This window comes from Lissotriton helveticus, chromosome 12, assembly GCF_964261635.1.
Source record: "Lissotriton helveticus chromosome 12, aLisHel1.1, whole genome shotgun sequence".
In the NCBI taxonomy this organism is placed as follows: domain Eukaryota; kingdom Metazoa; phylum Chordata; class Amphibia; order Caudata; family Salamandridae; genus Lissotriton; species Lissotriton helveticus.
The window spans coordinates 22,854,025-22,871,237 of record NC_136073.1 but is presented as its reverse complement, the minus strand read 5'-3'; the positions used below and the strand labels follow the sequence as shown (position 1 = coordinate 22,871,237).

Here is a 17,213-nt window from a genome sequence, read left to right as displayed (position 1 = left end):
GCTTTCGCTGATGATATCAAGGCAGAGGTATTCACAGGAAGTAAGAGAGGAGACGGCCACTTTGGAGACTGAGAGGTTGCTTCTGTAGATGCAGGCAATTCCACCGCCTATCTTTTTGTCCCTGTCAAGTCTAATGATACAGTAGTTGGGAGGGACTAGGATATCCAGTATAGGTGTAGAGGAATCAGACAGCCATGTTTCAGTCAGAATGGCTAGGTCCAGTTCCAGGGACATGATGAGGTCGGCGACCTCCGTGGAATGTCTTTGGGCCGATCTGCAGTTGAGAAGTATGCATTTAAGGCTAGGGGTGCAAAGGGTGGAGGATGATTCCAAAACGAGGGGTACATTAGTGAGGTTGTTGGGGACAGCGCCTCTGTTGTTATCCTTTTGGTGCCTGAGGTGGTTAGATATAATCGTTGGGATGGACATGTTGTTGGTAGCTAGTGGCTTTTGGGGTGCCGGGTCGTGAGAGTGGAGAAGGGTGTGTACGTCAAGGTCAGAGATCGTGTTGGTGGTGCGTCTGGGGCGATTGGTGGTATTGCAAGAGGGGGTAGAAGTCCAATGTGGGGAAAGATGTGTGATGAGGCGAGTAGGAGGTGTGGAGGAAGTGTTGTTAGGTGTAGAAGAAGGAGGAGTATTGCGCTTGGTAGTAATGAGATTGCAATTGTTATTGCGATTGTTGGTATTGCGAGGGGGGATAGAGGTCCGGTGTGTGGAGTGTTGTGTGGTAGGGCGAGTAGGAGGTGAGGGGGACGTGGTGTTAGGTGTGGTAAGGGTGGTGATGGGGGGGTGTCTGATGGGGTGTGTGAAGAGCAACTCTTTAATGGAGTGAAATTCTTCTTTCAATTGGAGGAGGGTGGACATAATAATGTCCAAGGTGATGATGGGCGCGGTGTTGGGGGAGGGTACTGGCGCTGAACCGGCGAATACGTTGACAGGGGGCAGTCTGGGTGGAGAGGCGGAGCTGATGTGGGTGTTGGGGGCGTTAGCGAGAGGATAGGTGTTATTGGGAAGCGCATCCGTGCTAGGGGGGGAAGGGAATAAGGGGGCGATGTGAAGGCTGGCTGTTGTGGGGGAGGAGGTGGAATATTGAGGAGTGAGCGAGGGGGGTGGGAGGTTGAAGGAGGGATGCAGGCTAGGCATGGCGGGAGTGCTAAGTGTGGGGGGGGGGGGGGGGGAAGTCGGAGAGAGAGTCATGTTGTGTGGGGTGCCATTGGGGGAGGAGGGGTGCTCTGAGAAAAAATGTGCGGGGGAAGGTACGGGAGTGCAAAGTGTGGGGGGGAGACAGGAGGATGAGCGGAGGTACGAAGGTTAGTAGGGGGGCTGGGAAAGCGAGTGGTGTGTGGAGGGACCAGGTCTATGTCTGTGTATGAGGGGCGGGGAGGGGTAGCTGAGACGGGCAGGTGATTGATTGTGGAGCAGGGTGTGAAGGTGAGGTGCGTGTCTTCTTGCTGCTGAACTGGGTTAGGAGAGTTAAGGGTGGGAGCTGTGACGTTAGGAGAGGTAAGACAGGGGGTGATATGCGTGTAAGTCCGAGGATTGGAAAGGTGCTCTTTGAGAGAGGGGAACATGTTGTCAAGTAGTTCCAGGTTCCTGTCTGTCGCTTGAATTAAGACAATCCCGTTGTTGTATATAGTGATGGTGGGCTTGTGGGCTGTGGAGGGCTACATAGTCAGGACAGGATCAATAAATCAAAATCATCGTTTGGTATTTATGGCCGTGCCCATACGTGAATTGGCAGTCTATAGCTCTTGATTGACTTGTAGTACCATGTATGTTAGAAAGCGGTTGGTTGAGCCATTGTTCATGTTCCAGGCCATACATTTGCTCACCTTGGGCAGTTTGGCCTGCACAATGAAACATAAATCAGAGAAAATATGTAATTATTCAATGCTTAACCAATATCTGAACTGTAAATTAAGATTGCATGTGTAAGTAAAAGAATATTAAATCTATACAAAAAAATCCACTAAGGAAAAAAGGCAAATCTAGCAACACTATTAATGTTGGTCAAAAGTTATAACCAAAAGAAAATTAAATCAGTAATTGTTAAAATATTACAAAAAAACCCTAGCTAATGTCAGTTGGAAGAATAGTAAAAAAAAAAGTACTTTTAAAACCAGGGAAACTTTATTGCATTAAATAGACAGTAGGAAATGGGAACATTGACACTGTAGACTCTTCCCCTGTGCCAGATCTTTGAGCCACTTGAAGGATCCCGCAAAGTAAGATTTTGTGCAGCAGAAAGGCTCTATCTTTAGTTTTAGAAAAAAGCATAGTTACTAAAAATACCAATTCTACTAGCCCCGGACAATGGACATGTTCACAGTTCAGCTGCAGACATTTTGCTTGAAAAAGAAAAAACAAGGTAAAATGTATTTGAGCTGGGATTCACAGCATGTCATGTCTGTGTTTTTAATGGATCAAATGTAGATTTTCAGGTCCTGGTTTTAAAGAATTTGGAAAAAATGGCTTTCTCCTTTTTACCAATTTTACATTCACCCTTTAGACCGGACGAAAATGCTACAGTACGGTCAACACAGGTCCTGCTTGCATCTGCATCTTGTTAGTCACATTTCGGACTTTAGCCGTGGAATAATAATGCTTCATAAGTGGAACATTGTTTAAATGTACAGACATCTAATACTTGCAGTATTGCTCTACTGTTTCCAACATGTGCACAGCTCTCCTGCTTTATTGCCTAACACTGCCCTTTTCCCATTGAATCAGCCTCGGAATCCATGCCCCAAATGGGTCTCCAACCTTTTCTGCGCTGAGAGCTGCTTATGTTCAAGGAAACGCATTGAGACCTACTCATATGATTAGTGTTGTATAATTTCAATTTTTTATATGGATAATAATTCAACCAAGCAAAAGGTTTCTAATTTAATAAGCTGGGCTGCACACAGGTGAGCTGCTCTGAGGTGGCTGGAGAGCTACATTGCCCCAAACATTCCTCCATTGGGGAAAACTAGCTTTTTAAGTGACAATATGCTTAGAAAGTCTGAATGAAGTCCATTTCCGGAGATTTGCCCAGTCCAATAGTGGCTCAATATGTTTTTCAAGTCGAATAATTTTGTGCAACATTTGAATAATTTACTTCGACAAGAAAAATAAGAAACCTGATATTGGTCATATTTCCAGGGATTTAAATTTCATATATCTGCAGTGTTAGACAATTCATGATTTAGAACGTTGCCTTCACCTATGTATAACTGCCAATTCCTCCTTATTGAAGATTCTCGTGATGGAGAGTTAGTACAGGTGACTTTTCCATATTTGTCATGACTAATACACTGATTGTTTAGTTCACATGTAAGCAGTGGCACTAAAGAACATTTTGATCCATCCATTCCTCACACCACAACCTTCTTTCTGTTCCCTCCAAAAACATGGTCTACTCAGGTTTTCATTTCTGGCACCTAAACTATGGAATTCTTTTCCACACAAACTCAGATCTATCTCCAGTTACTCATCCTTCAGGAAAATGTTAAAAACTCACTTGTTCCGTCAAGCTTATGATTAACACCTGCACTCCGCCTCCCACTCTTGCACACCCGTTTCTTTTAGCGCCATGAAACCGTTCGGTGTCCGTGCGCTCTATAAATATTTTTTACATTACATCCATGTGAGATTTTGATTGTGAACAGGGTGAGGTGAATGCTCTGAATGCCTAAAACACACTGCTCAAGTTGGGAAAACCTGATGCACGGATAAGTGGCAATATATATGATATACGATTCCTCTCTTCAGAAGAAGTAACACAAGCTTCTGTCACAGCTCTTTAAAGTGGCCTCCAAGAATTGTGCGTATTGAGGTAATTTGTGTGCTTGACAGTTACCTGCCATGTAATTGCTTAATGTCAGAACTGTCTGTATCAGAAGCAAGCTTTGTGCAACATACCGTGGTGTCCTATCTGACTTCTCTAACATGGCAGTTTTCATCTTTCGTAGGGTCTCTACTGCATTTCTGTAAACTGTATGGACAATGCAGAAGCCCAGTTTACGACAGCACTCCGGGTAAGATCTGTTTGGCACTATTGCTATGTTAGACACTGTAACTTGAGGCTAGTGCAGAGCTGGGGCACACTTATTGGATCCAGAAGATCCATTTTGAGACTGGTAACTTCAGATTCCGCCCCCCATCAGTAGTCCACTTTTTGGGAGGAACATTTTAGGCCACATTATGTACAACTCTTGATATTTAAGTCATACTTGAGGTGGGCAATGGCATACACTACACTGACTTCATTGATTATGCGTTTTCAGGGTGTATTAAGTATATTAAAAAAAAAACATTTTATTCTAACTTGTGCACAACAGCTCTAGGGGTAGTATGAGATTAAAATATATTTGATGCCCGTTGTTAATAATTGTCAGAATTACTCAGGGTATGTTTATGTGGAAAAATATGTAAGGAACCTGCCTTCAATGACCAGGTTCCTTACCTCAATGGAGGTTTTCATTTTCATCAATGGAGCCTGGGCAATTTGCTCTGAAGTGGTGTGCTTTAGAATGTGTACTACACGTGCAAATAATGTGATCTTGATGTACGACAGTTGGAGTTTTTATGCAGAGTAAGAAAATAAGTTACGTACCTGTAACTCCTCACCTAGGCCATGCAGACTGCCACTGCAGCATGCATTCCCTGGTGCATACAATACAACAAAATCGGCATGGCACACTGCCTGTTTGCCATGCCAACCAGCACTGCCTAAGGTATAGGTAAGTCACCCCTCTAGCAGGCCTTACAGCCCTAAGGCAGGGCTCAGATATGCCACCTACAGTATTTGGGTCTATTTACTAACATTGTAAGTACTAGGGAAGCCATAGAAAGCACACGGAAACTCGACTTTCACAGAACCATGATGGCTTCTCTGAACACAGGAGTGTTTGGTACCAAACTACTCCCCTCAATTACCCACATGGATGCCAGTGTGGTATTTATTGAAACGTAATCAGAGATGCCCCCTGAAAACCTATCAATCCTGATGTGGTCATAGACAGGCTATAGGCAGCCTGCCAACACCAGACATGTTTCTGGACCCCTGGTGGGTCGAGATCCCCTGCTCTCTGGGACCAGAAACTAAGAACATGCTGAGTGGAGGTGTCACACCTCCTCCCCAATCAGTGCTCAAGAGGGAAACTTCAAAGGCCTGCCACCTTTGTAATGCGACCCCGAGCCTCTGATGCTAGCAGCAGATGGCAGCCCCCGGTTTAGACCCCCAGTTTGGGCTGAAAAAACGAGGAAGAAAAGGTGTGCCCACATCTGCCAACTACACCCCTAAGGTGCAGGAGGCGAGGTGAAGCACATCTTTCAGTCCCTGCCATCTTCAACATGGGACTCCTTCAATCAGAGCTAGGGCTATGCCCCATCCCACAGGAGGGAGGCATAATTGAGGGTGTAGACACCCTGGTTAAGGTGCCCATTGCTCCTACCTGTCACTCCCCTAAAACATCCCTCAATCTAGTATTAAGGTGGCTCCCTCAGACTCTGAAACGTTTTTTCCTGCTGACCTAAGAAGGAGGATGAAGAAGATGCTGTGCAGAGAAGACGTTCAACACCAACTGTCTTGGCCCCAAGTACGCTATAAGAAATTGGATTTCAAATCTTGTAACTTTACCTTTCCCGCCGAAATTACGGCATGCTGGCTTTTGAGTAAAATACTAAATTTGTGTGTTTCTTTGTGTGGGGACACTCTTGTCCTTTTTAGATTTACTATTCCCCCCAGTCCCCAATTAGTCTGTGCGGGGCCCTCCTTTAATTTCTTAACTTGGCCCCAACCCCAACAGCCTGTCTGCAGTTTCAAAGACCATGCTAAATGATCAACGCCTATCCGCGACCTCCACAATCCCTGGGAGGACTGCCTGCCTTGAAGAAAGACCAGAGCTCCAGAGGACAGCGGCTCTGTCCACAAGAAAACACCAAGGACTCTAGTTCCCTACAGATCTGCGATCTTTGATCACCCTGCAACCGATGCTGCCGGCCTGTGTCCAGGTGGCCCACTCATCCAGGAAAAGGTTCCTCCGCGATCCTGAGTCCAAGTCCAGCTTTGGTCGACCCCTCCTGGACTCAACGACAATGACTGCAGCGTGAATCCAAAGTCTCCGCTGAGAGAACCCCAACGTCAAAGGACACTCCTGCACCCAAACCAAGTGGGCCTTGAGGAGCTTGTCCAATGGTGTCCCTAGGACCTACAGCATCTCAACTTACCTCTGCTGTAGCTGGTTTCCAGTTCATCGCCTGTAGCCTGTTTTCCAAACCAAATTTCTCCATTGAATTACATTGGGCACCCAACAGTGTTTGCACCCGTCCACCCCTGTGCTGCTGGTGGTGTAGGTTTGTGCTGCCTTGTGACCCCCTCTGTTTTAACCCCCAAAGCTTGACCCCTTTAACAGATTTACTTAACTGCAAGCAGCGTGTCACAAGCACCCAGAGTCTGCATTGGGCCTGATCTTAAACTTTGACCTCTGCATTTGGCCTCCCCTGTCCCGCTGATGGTGCAGTGTCTGTGCTTGCCTGAACTTTGCACTCTGCTGACCCTGAAACGCGAAGACTGACTGTGACTTGGTTACTGACCTGCAACCGCATTATTGTTTAAAAATGTACTTATGTTTTTGTGAAGATCTTGATCTTAAAATAAATCTTGAGCAAAACTTATTTTTATAAAATTGGTTTGGATCTCCTTTTTGAGTCGTGTGTCCATTTATTTGGTCATTGTGTGTACAACAAATGTCTAAAGTTTCTCTGTGTTTGGCCTAAAGCTGCTCGCCCACGCTACCACAAATAGAGTACTTTAGATTTGCATTGAGCCCTGTGCAGTTCTGGGGAATCTCTGTACACGGTATAACCACTTAGTGGTATACCAAATACAGAGCCAGCTTCCTACACTTGATTCATTCCCCGTCATCCTGAGAGTCCCATGTTAACATAATAAAACATATGTATCCCTATCGTAGGCTATAGTGGCTATGAAAATGTCAGTTTATTAGCCTATCCATGTACTTTTTTTTTTTTTTAAAGGACCAAATTAAACTTTAACCAATCAGTTGTCAATACCCTCTGGAACAATCGCAACTGCGGCTGGGTCCCTCAGATATTCAAGCATAAGTGCTTTATTGAGGCTAAATCCAAAGGAACTTTGGGAATAAGTCTTTGGATTTGTTCTGAGAAGTGCTAAATTGACGAGGCGCAAGAAAGTTGTTGGGTTGAGAAAGGCCTGTATTTCCTTTACTGCGATCTTCAATGTGAGAAATGAGGTGTGCTCTGTGAATGGGTTCGAATTAACTCTTCATGATTTGATTTAGAACTCGGTTCAGGTGCCAGTCTGGGGAAGGGGTACTTACTGGAGGAAAAAACTCTGAATAATCCCTAGGCAGAAACACTTCTATTATATTTTACTGGTCTTTATCATGGCTCCCACCTTGACTTGGAGAGATTACACCTGCAGTTCTGAGGAACATTGAGATCTTTGAATTTATGGAATTTAGGAGCTGTGCTCATAAGAGGAGAGAGGTTGGATCAGGATGGAGGACCTGACCTTAGTTCATCGTCCGTTTACGGGATTTTGGAAGGTGGATGTGGTTGTATTCCGATAGCAGGAGAAGCTCCGTGAACCAGTGCTGTGTGGGCCACCTGGGGGCTATCTGGATGAGATGACACCGCTCAGCTTTCCTCCTGCTGATAACTTTTGGTATTTGGGAGGGTGGGGGAAGTTAAGCATAGATCCCGGACCATCGGTCTAAAGGCATTCCTCGCGATCCTGGTTGGGGAACTTGCATAGAATTGTCATTTGCGAGTTTGGTTTGTTGCAAAGATATTTAGAGCCGGTTTGCCCCCAGAACAAAAGATCCTATTTAGCGCTGACTGGTCAAATTTCCATTAGTGGAGGCTGTTTCATTGCATGCTATCATTGGCAGGTAAGCTTGGCGACTGAGTTAGATGGATTTGAGCTCCAGGTGATTGATGTGTATTCTCTTTGGTAACGGATACCACTTTACTTGAATTTGCAGGTTCTGCAGCTGACCTTCCCAGCTCTCCAGGGAAGCATCTGTAGTCATTATTAAGTGAGGTATTTGTGGTAAGAATGTGAGGTCCTCTGCCAGGTGGAAGGTCAGGAACCACCAGGCTATAGCTTCTATCTTACCTGTGCTAAGATCACGAGCCCCTTGAATGGTGCATTTGTTTAAATCTATTGTTTATATAGCTGTTCCTGTAAGGGTCTAATTTTCAGGCATGCAAAAGATCATATTGATCGCTGAGGACATGATGCCCAGAAGCAAATTGAACAGGTGCACAGAATTATTTTTTTCTTATAGTTCTAGTGCCAGTTTCTAGTGGCTTTGTTGCTTGTTTGGTGATAGCAAGTCTTAGCCTTGGAGAGTATCTAGTCTGGTGGCCCAGGAACAGTATCTTCTTGAAGGGAGAAGTTGATTATCTTTGATAATTCACAAGGAGACCTAGTGTGTAAAAAACACTTTATGCAAGCCTCTGTGGCCTTGGACGCTTGAAGTGAAGTTGGTGCTTTTATGAACCAGTTGTCGAAGTAGCAGAAAACCTGATTACAGTCCTTCCTGAAAAAAACTGCCACAGGTCTAGGTAGTAGGTAAAAATGCAGGAAGGTAATTTGAAGCCAAATGTGAGAACTTTGATGTGTGAGTGGGAATGTGGAAGTATGAATCCTGTGTAATCTGAGCGGTGACGTGTTTTTTTTTCTCCCAATTTTCTCTCTGATAAGTGCCTTATCAAGACTCATGGTAAGTCTTTTTTATGGCTTTTCTGCACGCTTTCTGGAGAACATTGGCACAACCTCTCCCTTTGAGCTCTCCTGTGAGCTGAAGGAATCCTCACAGTCCTTATTAACAGTGGCAGATTTAAGTTTCTGTAGTCCCAATAATAGCCTAATCTCTCTGAACGTGAGTTTGTGAGGATAAGGTTAGACCTATTTTGTAGTCCATAACCTTGTTTAATCCTACTCTGACATAATAGTGCCAGGGTCAGAGAATTGAAACATAACCTTGGCGGATCCAAAAAGAAGTAATAGCTGAAGAAACTGAGCAGAGCTCAGGGAGACTCCTGTCACACGAGGTGCTTTAGAAAATCTGAGGGACCCTGCCTCTTTTGTGAGTGTTCTAGAGGGTGCTGTCGGCTGATTGGTTTTAGTTCAAATTGGTCCTTTTTAGGTCTTGCCTAGGCAAAACTTGCGCTGATTCTTCGAGGCAGGTATTCAGAGTATTGGTTGTAAGCTCTGCCCATTTCCCCACCCATGTATTTTATTGGCTCCTTTGACTGTCTTTTACAAATGTTTTTTTTTCCATTGGTGAATTTTTTACTAGTCCCTTGTAGGAAGCTGGCTCTGTATATGGTTTTACCACTTGGTAGTAATACCGTGCATAGAGTTCAGGGGTTCCCAAAATGTGTACAGGGCTCAACGTAAAACCCAAAGTGCTCTTTGTTGTAATGTGGGTAAGCAGGCTTAGGCCTAACACAGAGGAGTGTAAGACATTTATTGCACAACGGTGATCAATAATGGACACACGACTCAAAAAGGAGATCCAGACCAATTTTAGAAAATTATACTTCATTTGATCCTTATCTTCGTAATCAGGTAAGTACGTTTTTAATTAAAAATACTTTTCACTTTGAAAAAATCGACTCTTGGAAACTTTTAACACAGTCCAATGTGGAAAACAATATTGCTAGTAAACAGCTAAGTATTTAACTTGCAGTCTCATTCTTCGGAACCAAAAGTCAGCAAGGGCCAGGGGTCAGCTAAGTACTAACATTGCACCACCAGCGGCACTGGGGCAACCATGCCCAGAGGTCAACATGGCTGTTCGACTCAGTGCTTCCCAGTTGGGACTGGGGGTGCCTGCTTGCAGGGAAGTAGATCGGTTGCAGTGTCCAAGCTTTGGGGGGTAGGGTAAGCACATGGGCCACAAAGCAGCATCAAACAACCACCACCAGAGGCACAGAAGCTGTTCAATGGGGATTCTTATTTGGGCGAAGAGGCTGCAGGCGTAGCACCAGAGGTTGCAGGAGGACCAACGACAGCAGAGTTAAGTAGGGATGTAGGGGGTCGTAGAGACGTCGGTGCAGGGTTGCCTTTCAACGGAGTCTTCTTGCTGGTCACGGTCGAGGGGGCGGGCTCTGGATTCACAGTGTGGACGCTGTCCTAGAGATCAGGAGTGGTCAGCCAACGCTGGACTCGAGGTCAGGACTGCTGAGGAGACTTCACTGCACAGGTGAACCACTCTGGCTCTGAGCATCGGGTGCAGAGTGGGCAGGAGACAAGGATCCACTTGCATCCGGAGTCTTTGGAGTAGGTTTCTTCTGGACTGGTCCGCTGTTTTCTGCTGCAGGGTGTCCTCTTTCTTCTTAGGTCGTCGCAGATCTAGTTTCTAGGTCCTGGGGGACCACTTAAATAATCAATTTTGGAGGCGTTTTAGGGGAGTAGTAGGTAAGGCCAATGGGCACCTTAGCTGGGGGAGCTACGCCCTCTATTATGCCAGCCTCCTGTGGGAGGTGGTCCTAGCCCTGATTGGAGGGGGTCTTCCCATCTTCAAGATGGCAGGGACATAATGATGTGCTTCACCTCGCCTCCCCCACCTGAGGGGTGGAGTTGGCAGAGGTGGGCACACCTCCTTTTCTTCCTAAGTTTTCGTGTCCAAAGCGGGGGAGTGTAAGCCGGGGGGTGGGGGGGGGGGCTGCCATCTGCTGCTAGCAGCAAAGGATGCGTGCCAAATTACAAAGGCGACAGGCCTTTGAAGCGCCCCTCTTCGAGCACTGGCCCATCCTGGGGGAGGAGGCATGACACCTATGCCCAGGATGTGCATTGTTTCTGGTCCCAGAGAGCATCGACTCTTTACCCAGGGGTCTAGTAAATCTGGCACTGGGATCAGTGTGGATTTATTGGAAGGAGTAGTTTAATACCAATCACTCCTGTATTCAGTAAAGCCATCATGGTGCTATGTAACTTGAGTTGTCGAGATTCCAGTCCATGTACTCTCCATGGCTTCCCTAGTAGCATTTAAATTATTTAGGAATAAACACTAATGCTATAGTGGCATATCTGCTCATGCAGGTGTGCCGACACCTGGGATATAGTGAGCCCTGATATGGGGCTAGTAAGGCCTCCTGGAGGGGTGACTTATCTAGAACTTAAGCAACGCTAGCTGACATAAAAGTTCCAATACTGGAGAAATGGTGCATTTTTAAAACGCAAGCTGAAAAAAAACTCACTTACCAATAGAAATGCATGCTTAACTACAAGCTTTCTCTTTATAATTGTATTAAGTGTGCAGTACCTTATGTGGCTAATAGAGTTCCCTTTACAACTCCACAAGGACACTTAGTAACAGCCTGTGGTACAGCATCCTTTTCTTGCTTAATAAGATTAATTTGATTTACTTATGCTACAGCTGGGATATTTAAGAAAAGAAAATGGAACACAATTTCATTTGCAACGCCAATCGCTCAAACTGTCACTAATGCGAGACCTATTACATTGCAAATGGTTGTTTAAAAAGGATATAGGCTATTAACCCCTTACATGCTGCCGCGATTCTGCGCCTGTGCGGTACATTCCGATCACGGGTGCGGTCATGACGGCCCCCAGCCGTCATCAGCACACGAGCACTGTAGTGCATGACGGCTGTGGGCCGTCATCAGCATTCATGGGGTTATATTGAGTTTTTCATTGCCATTATAGCCTATGATAGTGATACATACTGCTTATGGTACCGTAGGGCTCCCACTTCGACGACGGGGAATGATTCAAGAATGTGAATTTATAAAAACTTCAATACTGAAGGACTTGGGTGAACCATGCCCTGTTGCTGAATTGTGAACTTCCATTTCATTGGTGCCAGTATGGTACATATACTTTTTGACATTTCTCCTTCATGTAGATTGGTGACTTAATTCCAGAGAGAGCTACCTATACTCTACGTGTTTTTAACTGCAATGAGATGTGAACCAGCAGAGTTCTTAAAGGAGTTTGGGTTCAGAGTAGACTTTTTAGCACCGTGGTTCCTGACAGTGTTTGTTTTTTGCTAACAGCTCACGACGCATCAGGAATTATGGGCCTTCATCGTAACAAACCTTGCCAGTGTCTACATACGGGAAGGCAACAGACACCAAGAGGTAAGGAGATCATCTCCACTGGATCATATTTTTTAGGGTGAATTGCATGAAAAACTAACTGATTCAGTTCACAGTGGTATGCGGTCTGCATAATCTAATTTTTTGCGAACTACAAAATGGAGGAAAATTTTAGTCCAGTTAAATTTTCTGAGTCACATACCAATTTCCCTATTAACTTGAAGATTACTTTGTTTCTAATGAGCTCAAATGGTATGTTTTATGTGCGTAGTGTGCCATATAACAATGTGTCTTGGGTTCCTTTGAGCATTTTTTGACGGTTCGAGTGCAGATTAGAGGCTTATTGTTTGATTGGCTTTACCATCAGTAGTACATTTTTGCTACTTTTACTGATTCTGGTCATTTTGTTATGGGGTGTTTTAGTCTTTCATTGTTAGTGGTCTGAAGGGTTAACAAATCAATTAAGTGTTGTCTTGGTTATTTGGTATGCATAATGTCCAACAGCTTTCCTTACTGGCAGTCTTGTTTTCCACTTGCAACATCCCTCTACCCAATGGCCTGTTTTCTTCTTAAAAGAAACATCTGCTGTAAAATTTAAATTTTCACAAGTTGTCTGTTTTGAAGTAAATAAAAAGTCCTTATCTTTTTGCTTACGCTTTAGTTTGATTCATTGGGTTCTCTAATATTTGCAGTGAAACATTAAGAGATCCAAGAGAAAGGATAATCTTGGGCGCAAACAAGCATCGCAGATGCTATTTTACATCACTTTTCTTACATAGTTTTTCTTTTGTGTTGTAGCTGTTCAGTTTGTTGGAAAGGATAAACCCAGATCACAACTTCCCTGTAAGGTAAGATGGATGTGGATTATTAAAAAACATTTTACACTATTTACATTCTACTTAAGCGCAGTCCCTGGGATGAGGACAGGGGTAGGTTGTTAGTGTTTTCATCAGTCCATTGGGTTTGACATAATGGGTTTGGCATAATGGGTTTGGCGTCACCTCAAGTTAGCCTGCTATCCACATAGATTTGAGAGAGTGACTGTTTACTGGTTAATATTGAATGCAAATGTACTCTTACTGTAGCTTGTACTCTTGCTTCTACCAGGTTTCAATAAACCTTAATGACACTGCTGGAAAAAGGGAGGAAATATTAGCTTGCTTGGGTGACGAAGGGTGACATTTTGATGAGTTTTTATTTGGATAATTTATGGAAAAAGCTATGCTCCTTTTTGCAGTGCCAGTTGTCCGTTGAAGTCCTAAATCTTAGCCAATGTTGTGCTAGGTTGAGAAACTCATTTTGACTAGTTGTGATGTACCCTTTGGTGTTGGCCATGGCTTCTGGGTTTTTCTTAATGACAGCCCGTGTGTTCTGTTGCAGTCTGAATATTTTTTTAACATGCCCTGTTCTGCTCCTACCAGAAATCATTTACCCTTGATTGCGATCTAATGTAATGTCCGCAATAGCCCCACAAGATGATTACTTTTCTTGTGCGGTCACCGGCTGACACTTCATGGGGAGAAGCACATACTGTGTTGATTTACTAATGCTTCCAGTTAGACCTGAATAATCATTGGTCCGATATTAAAGCTGTCAGCACTCCAGCAAATGTAAACACACTAATGCTTTCTTTTGGAATTGATGAGGGCTAGAAGTTGCCTTTTTTGATGTAATTCACTTGAAATATCAAAGTCCTCCTTTATTTTGTTTTCTGGCTACACTTTATAAATGCAGTTTATTTTTTGGTACTTAATGATAAATGCTGAGATTGCTGCGAGAATCGAGGTACCTAGGGCACTCTGTACTTATGGACGCATTAGGCTACACTTGCAGTGGCGATAATCAAGTGGCTCTGTTTTCAATATATCCCTTTTTTTGCCTAAGCTCCCATTGTCTCAGGGCAGCAGCGTTTTACATCAGAGGCCTCTTCTCCTTCTTTCAAGGAAGATACAACGAAGCCAAGTGAGTACTTGTTACTCTTTGTCAATGTGTTTTAGTTGTAATGTATTGGATTGCAATATTTATAAGTGAATATATGAATGTGGCACCACAAATCATCATAGTCTGAAAGCAAAGTGTGTGTGGCAGTGGGTGTTACAATTCACTTTCACTAGCATTGGGTGGGGGAGTGCTCAGGGAGAAGTCATGGAGTGTGACAGATGTACGCGTATGACAGAACCTGAGGGTCAGGGGATCAGGCCTACATTATTGTTGTGTCCCATAATTGTTACAGAAATGTTTTTGGCATGATGGCTGTTGTGAGTTGGTTGGTGAAGAATTCATTCTCAAGTATACTAACTGTTTAAGGTTTTCAGGAGGGGATCTCATCCGGTATTTCACAGTACTTTCAAGTCTAAAATGGAGATGATATAGTAGAGTGAAACTGCAAAACTTCAATTATGTTTTTTTACCCATTTATGCCTGCATCACTATGTATGTCCTGCAGAGAATGTGCTAATTGTAACTTGTGTTTTGTAGGCGATTTCTGCGGGAAACCCTCAAAATGTCTAATGCAGAAGATTTGAATCGATTAACGGCCTGCTCGCTGGTGCTGCTGGGTCATATTTTTTATGTGCTCGGGAATCACAGGGTAAGGCCATGTTATGTTGTTACACTGCTCATGGTCAATAATGGCAGGTGTAAGCCTTCTGCTTCAACATTGCAATTGTTATCTTTGTTTCTTCATTTTTAATTTAGAACATTCTACCCTAAGTGTGTGGGATATTCTAATAGCCGTATTGCTCTTCTACTGCAGGTTATAATAGTTGCTAAAGACATTCTTTCATGCTTAACGCCCTCATCAGCGGCTCGGGTCTAAAACTCTGGTTCAGGGTCTTTAAAAAGCATAAGTTACTTACCTGTAATCCTAGTTCTCTTCCAGGGGTATAATCCTCAAAGTCATAAACACTGAATAGACTTGCTCTCGCGCGGGGACCCCGGAGCATATACAAAATACTTATATAGTAATGTATGTTTAACCCAAATCTAGTACGCAGTACAGTGTAACAAACCTACATATATATTATACAAATATATATATATATATATATATATATATATATATATATATATATATATATTCAAATGCATGTAGCCTAATCCACCAAATAAGCTAAATTTCCTTGTATTTTTCATTTTAAATACATATCTATTTAACGTATTTGACAGAGAAACATACACTCTTTCAACATAGCCTTTATTTTCAAGAAAAAAGGCTAGTGATAGCAGGCAGCACATAGGCTGCATAGAGAAAACACAACAGACAAACTGGTGTCATGCCTTTAAGGCCTCCAAACTCCTATCAGGCCCCACAGGTGACAGGTCAAGTCTTTTTTTTTTTTTTTACTGCATATTACACTGTGTATTGATAGTAAGGAGCAGAGTGCTACTATAGATGGTATTCATCCAGGGAGGCGGGTGAGTTGCTTATGACTTTGATGAGTATACCCCTGGAAGAGAACTAGGATTACTGGTAAGTAACTTATCCTTCTCTTCCAGGGGATACTCATCAATAGTCCTAAGTACTGATTAGAGTAGAAAGCCAATTCCCAGAATCCTGTCGACTAACAACAGTATAGTTAGTAGTCCCTGAGGATAAGTTATTCAAACAGATGAGGCTTGCCCAAACTGATCATCCGCCCGAGTATCAGACTCTAGATAGTAGTGGCGAGCAAAAGTAAGTACTGATCGACATGTAGCGGTAGCGGCTTTACTAATCTCTCCAATGGGTACGTTTCTGAGCAGGATTGTAGTGGAGACCTTCCCTTTGGTGAAATGAGCCATTGGTCCACCAGTGAGTTGCTTGTTCGCTTACTGGTAAAAGAAGGTAATACAGGACACTATCCATCTAGAGGTGGATTGCTTAGAGGGAGGAAGACCAGTGCACATAGGATCATAATTCACAAATAGGCTGTCCGATTTTCTTATGCTCTTGGTTTTATCCAGGTAGAATTTTAGAACCCTTTTGAGGTCGAAAGAATACAAAGCCGTCTTAGGACGGGTGGTAGGGTTCGGGAGAAAAGTGGGTAGTGTAGTTGAATGATTAATATGAAAATCTGAAACAACCATAGGAAGGAAACTAGGTTGGGTTCTGATAGCAGTAAAAGCTCCGTGAAACACTGCTGCATGGGCCACCTGGAGGCTATCTGGATGGGATGACACAGCTCCGCTTTCCTCCTTCTGAGAACCTTTGGTATTGGGAGGGCTGGGGGTGGGTGTGGGGGGGTAGTTATGTATAGATCCCGGACCATTAGTCTAAACACATTCCTCATGATCCTGGTTGGGGATACCAACTTGCATAGAATTGTCATTTGTGAGTTTCGTTTGTTGCAAAGATATCTAGAGCAGTTTTGTAGAGGTAATTGCCACTAAGAAGGCTGCCTTCCATGTCATGTGCTGCAGTGATGCTTTATGGATGGGTTTGAAGGGAGGACCCACCAACTTAGAAAGGACTATATTAAGCCCCCAAGGAGGAGAGGGAGACCTAACCGAAGGAGAGGCATTTTTCAGCCCTTCAAGGAAGTCTGTAACTACTGGCATCTGAAAAATAGAAACCTGAGTTGGCGATTTTCTGTAAGCTGTAATGGCGGCTGGGAAGCCGTTGAATGCACGGTACGTGTCCATTCTACAAGAGCAGTGTCCACCTCCACTGCTTTATTTGTGGGCATACCTATCCAGGATATCTGCAGGGCTGCTACCTGGAAGAGTACGCATACCTTCACCAGACAGTACTGCCTCGTTGCACCTGCAGAGAAAGAAGTGGCAGTAGGACAAGCAGTACTGAGGAACCTTTTCCAGTAACGGCGAGCTCTTTACCATCCCTCCTTCCTTTGTTGGTGATATAAGCACATTTTATTGTTGTATGCTGTATTATATAAAAATTTTGAAGTTTTATTGATGTATTGTTATATGAATGCTGCTATTGTCAGATTCCATAGGTAGCCTAGTTCGAGATCTTAAGTAACAAAAAATGTGCTATGATTTACTGCTCGCTATTCTGATTCAGGCATGTGAATCTATGAAAGCTCCAATACTGGAGTAAGAAAACAAGTTACTTACCTGTAACTGTAGTTCTCCAGTATTGGAAGCTTTCATAGATTCACATGCGACCC

General features: G+C 43.8%; 1 protein-coding gene across 1 annotated transcript in view; it reads left to right on the top strand.

The window, feature by feature from the left end:
- The window catches only part of MAU2 (MAU2 sister chromatid cohesion factor), a 111,415-nt gene that overhangs the window by 78,362 nt on the left and 15,840 nt on the right, over positions 1-17,213 (top strand). The window contains exons 12-16 of the mRNA XM_078669427.1: positions 3,954-4,019; positions 12,061-12,144; positions 12,901-12,950; positions 13,987-14,064; positions 14,581-14,692. Coding sequence (XP_078525553.1) covers positions 3,954-4,019; positions 12,061-12,144; positions 12,901-12,950; positions 13,987-14,064; positions 14,581-14,692 — 390 coding nt within the window. The remainder of the gene's footprint in view (positions 1-3,953; positions 4,020-12,060; positions 12,145-12,900; positions 12,951-13,986; positions 14,065-14,580; positions 14,693-17,213) is intronic.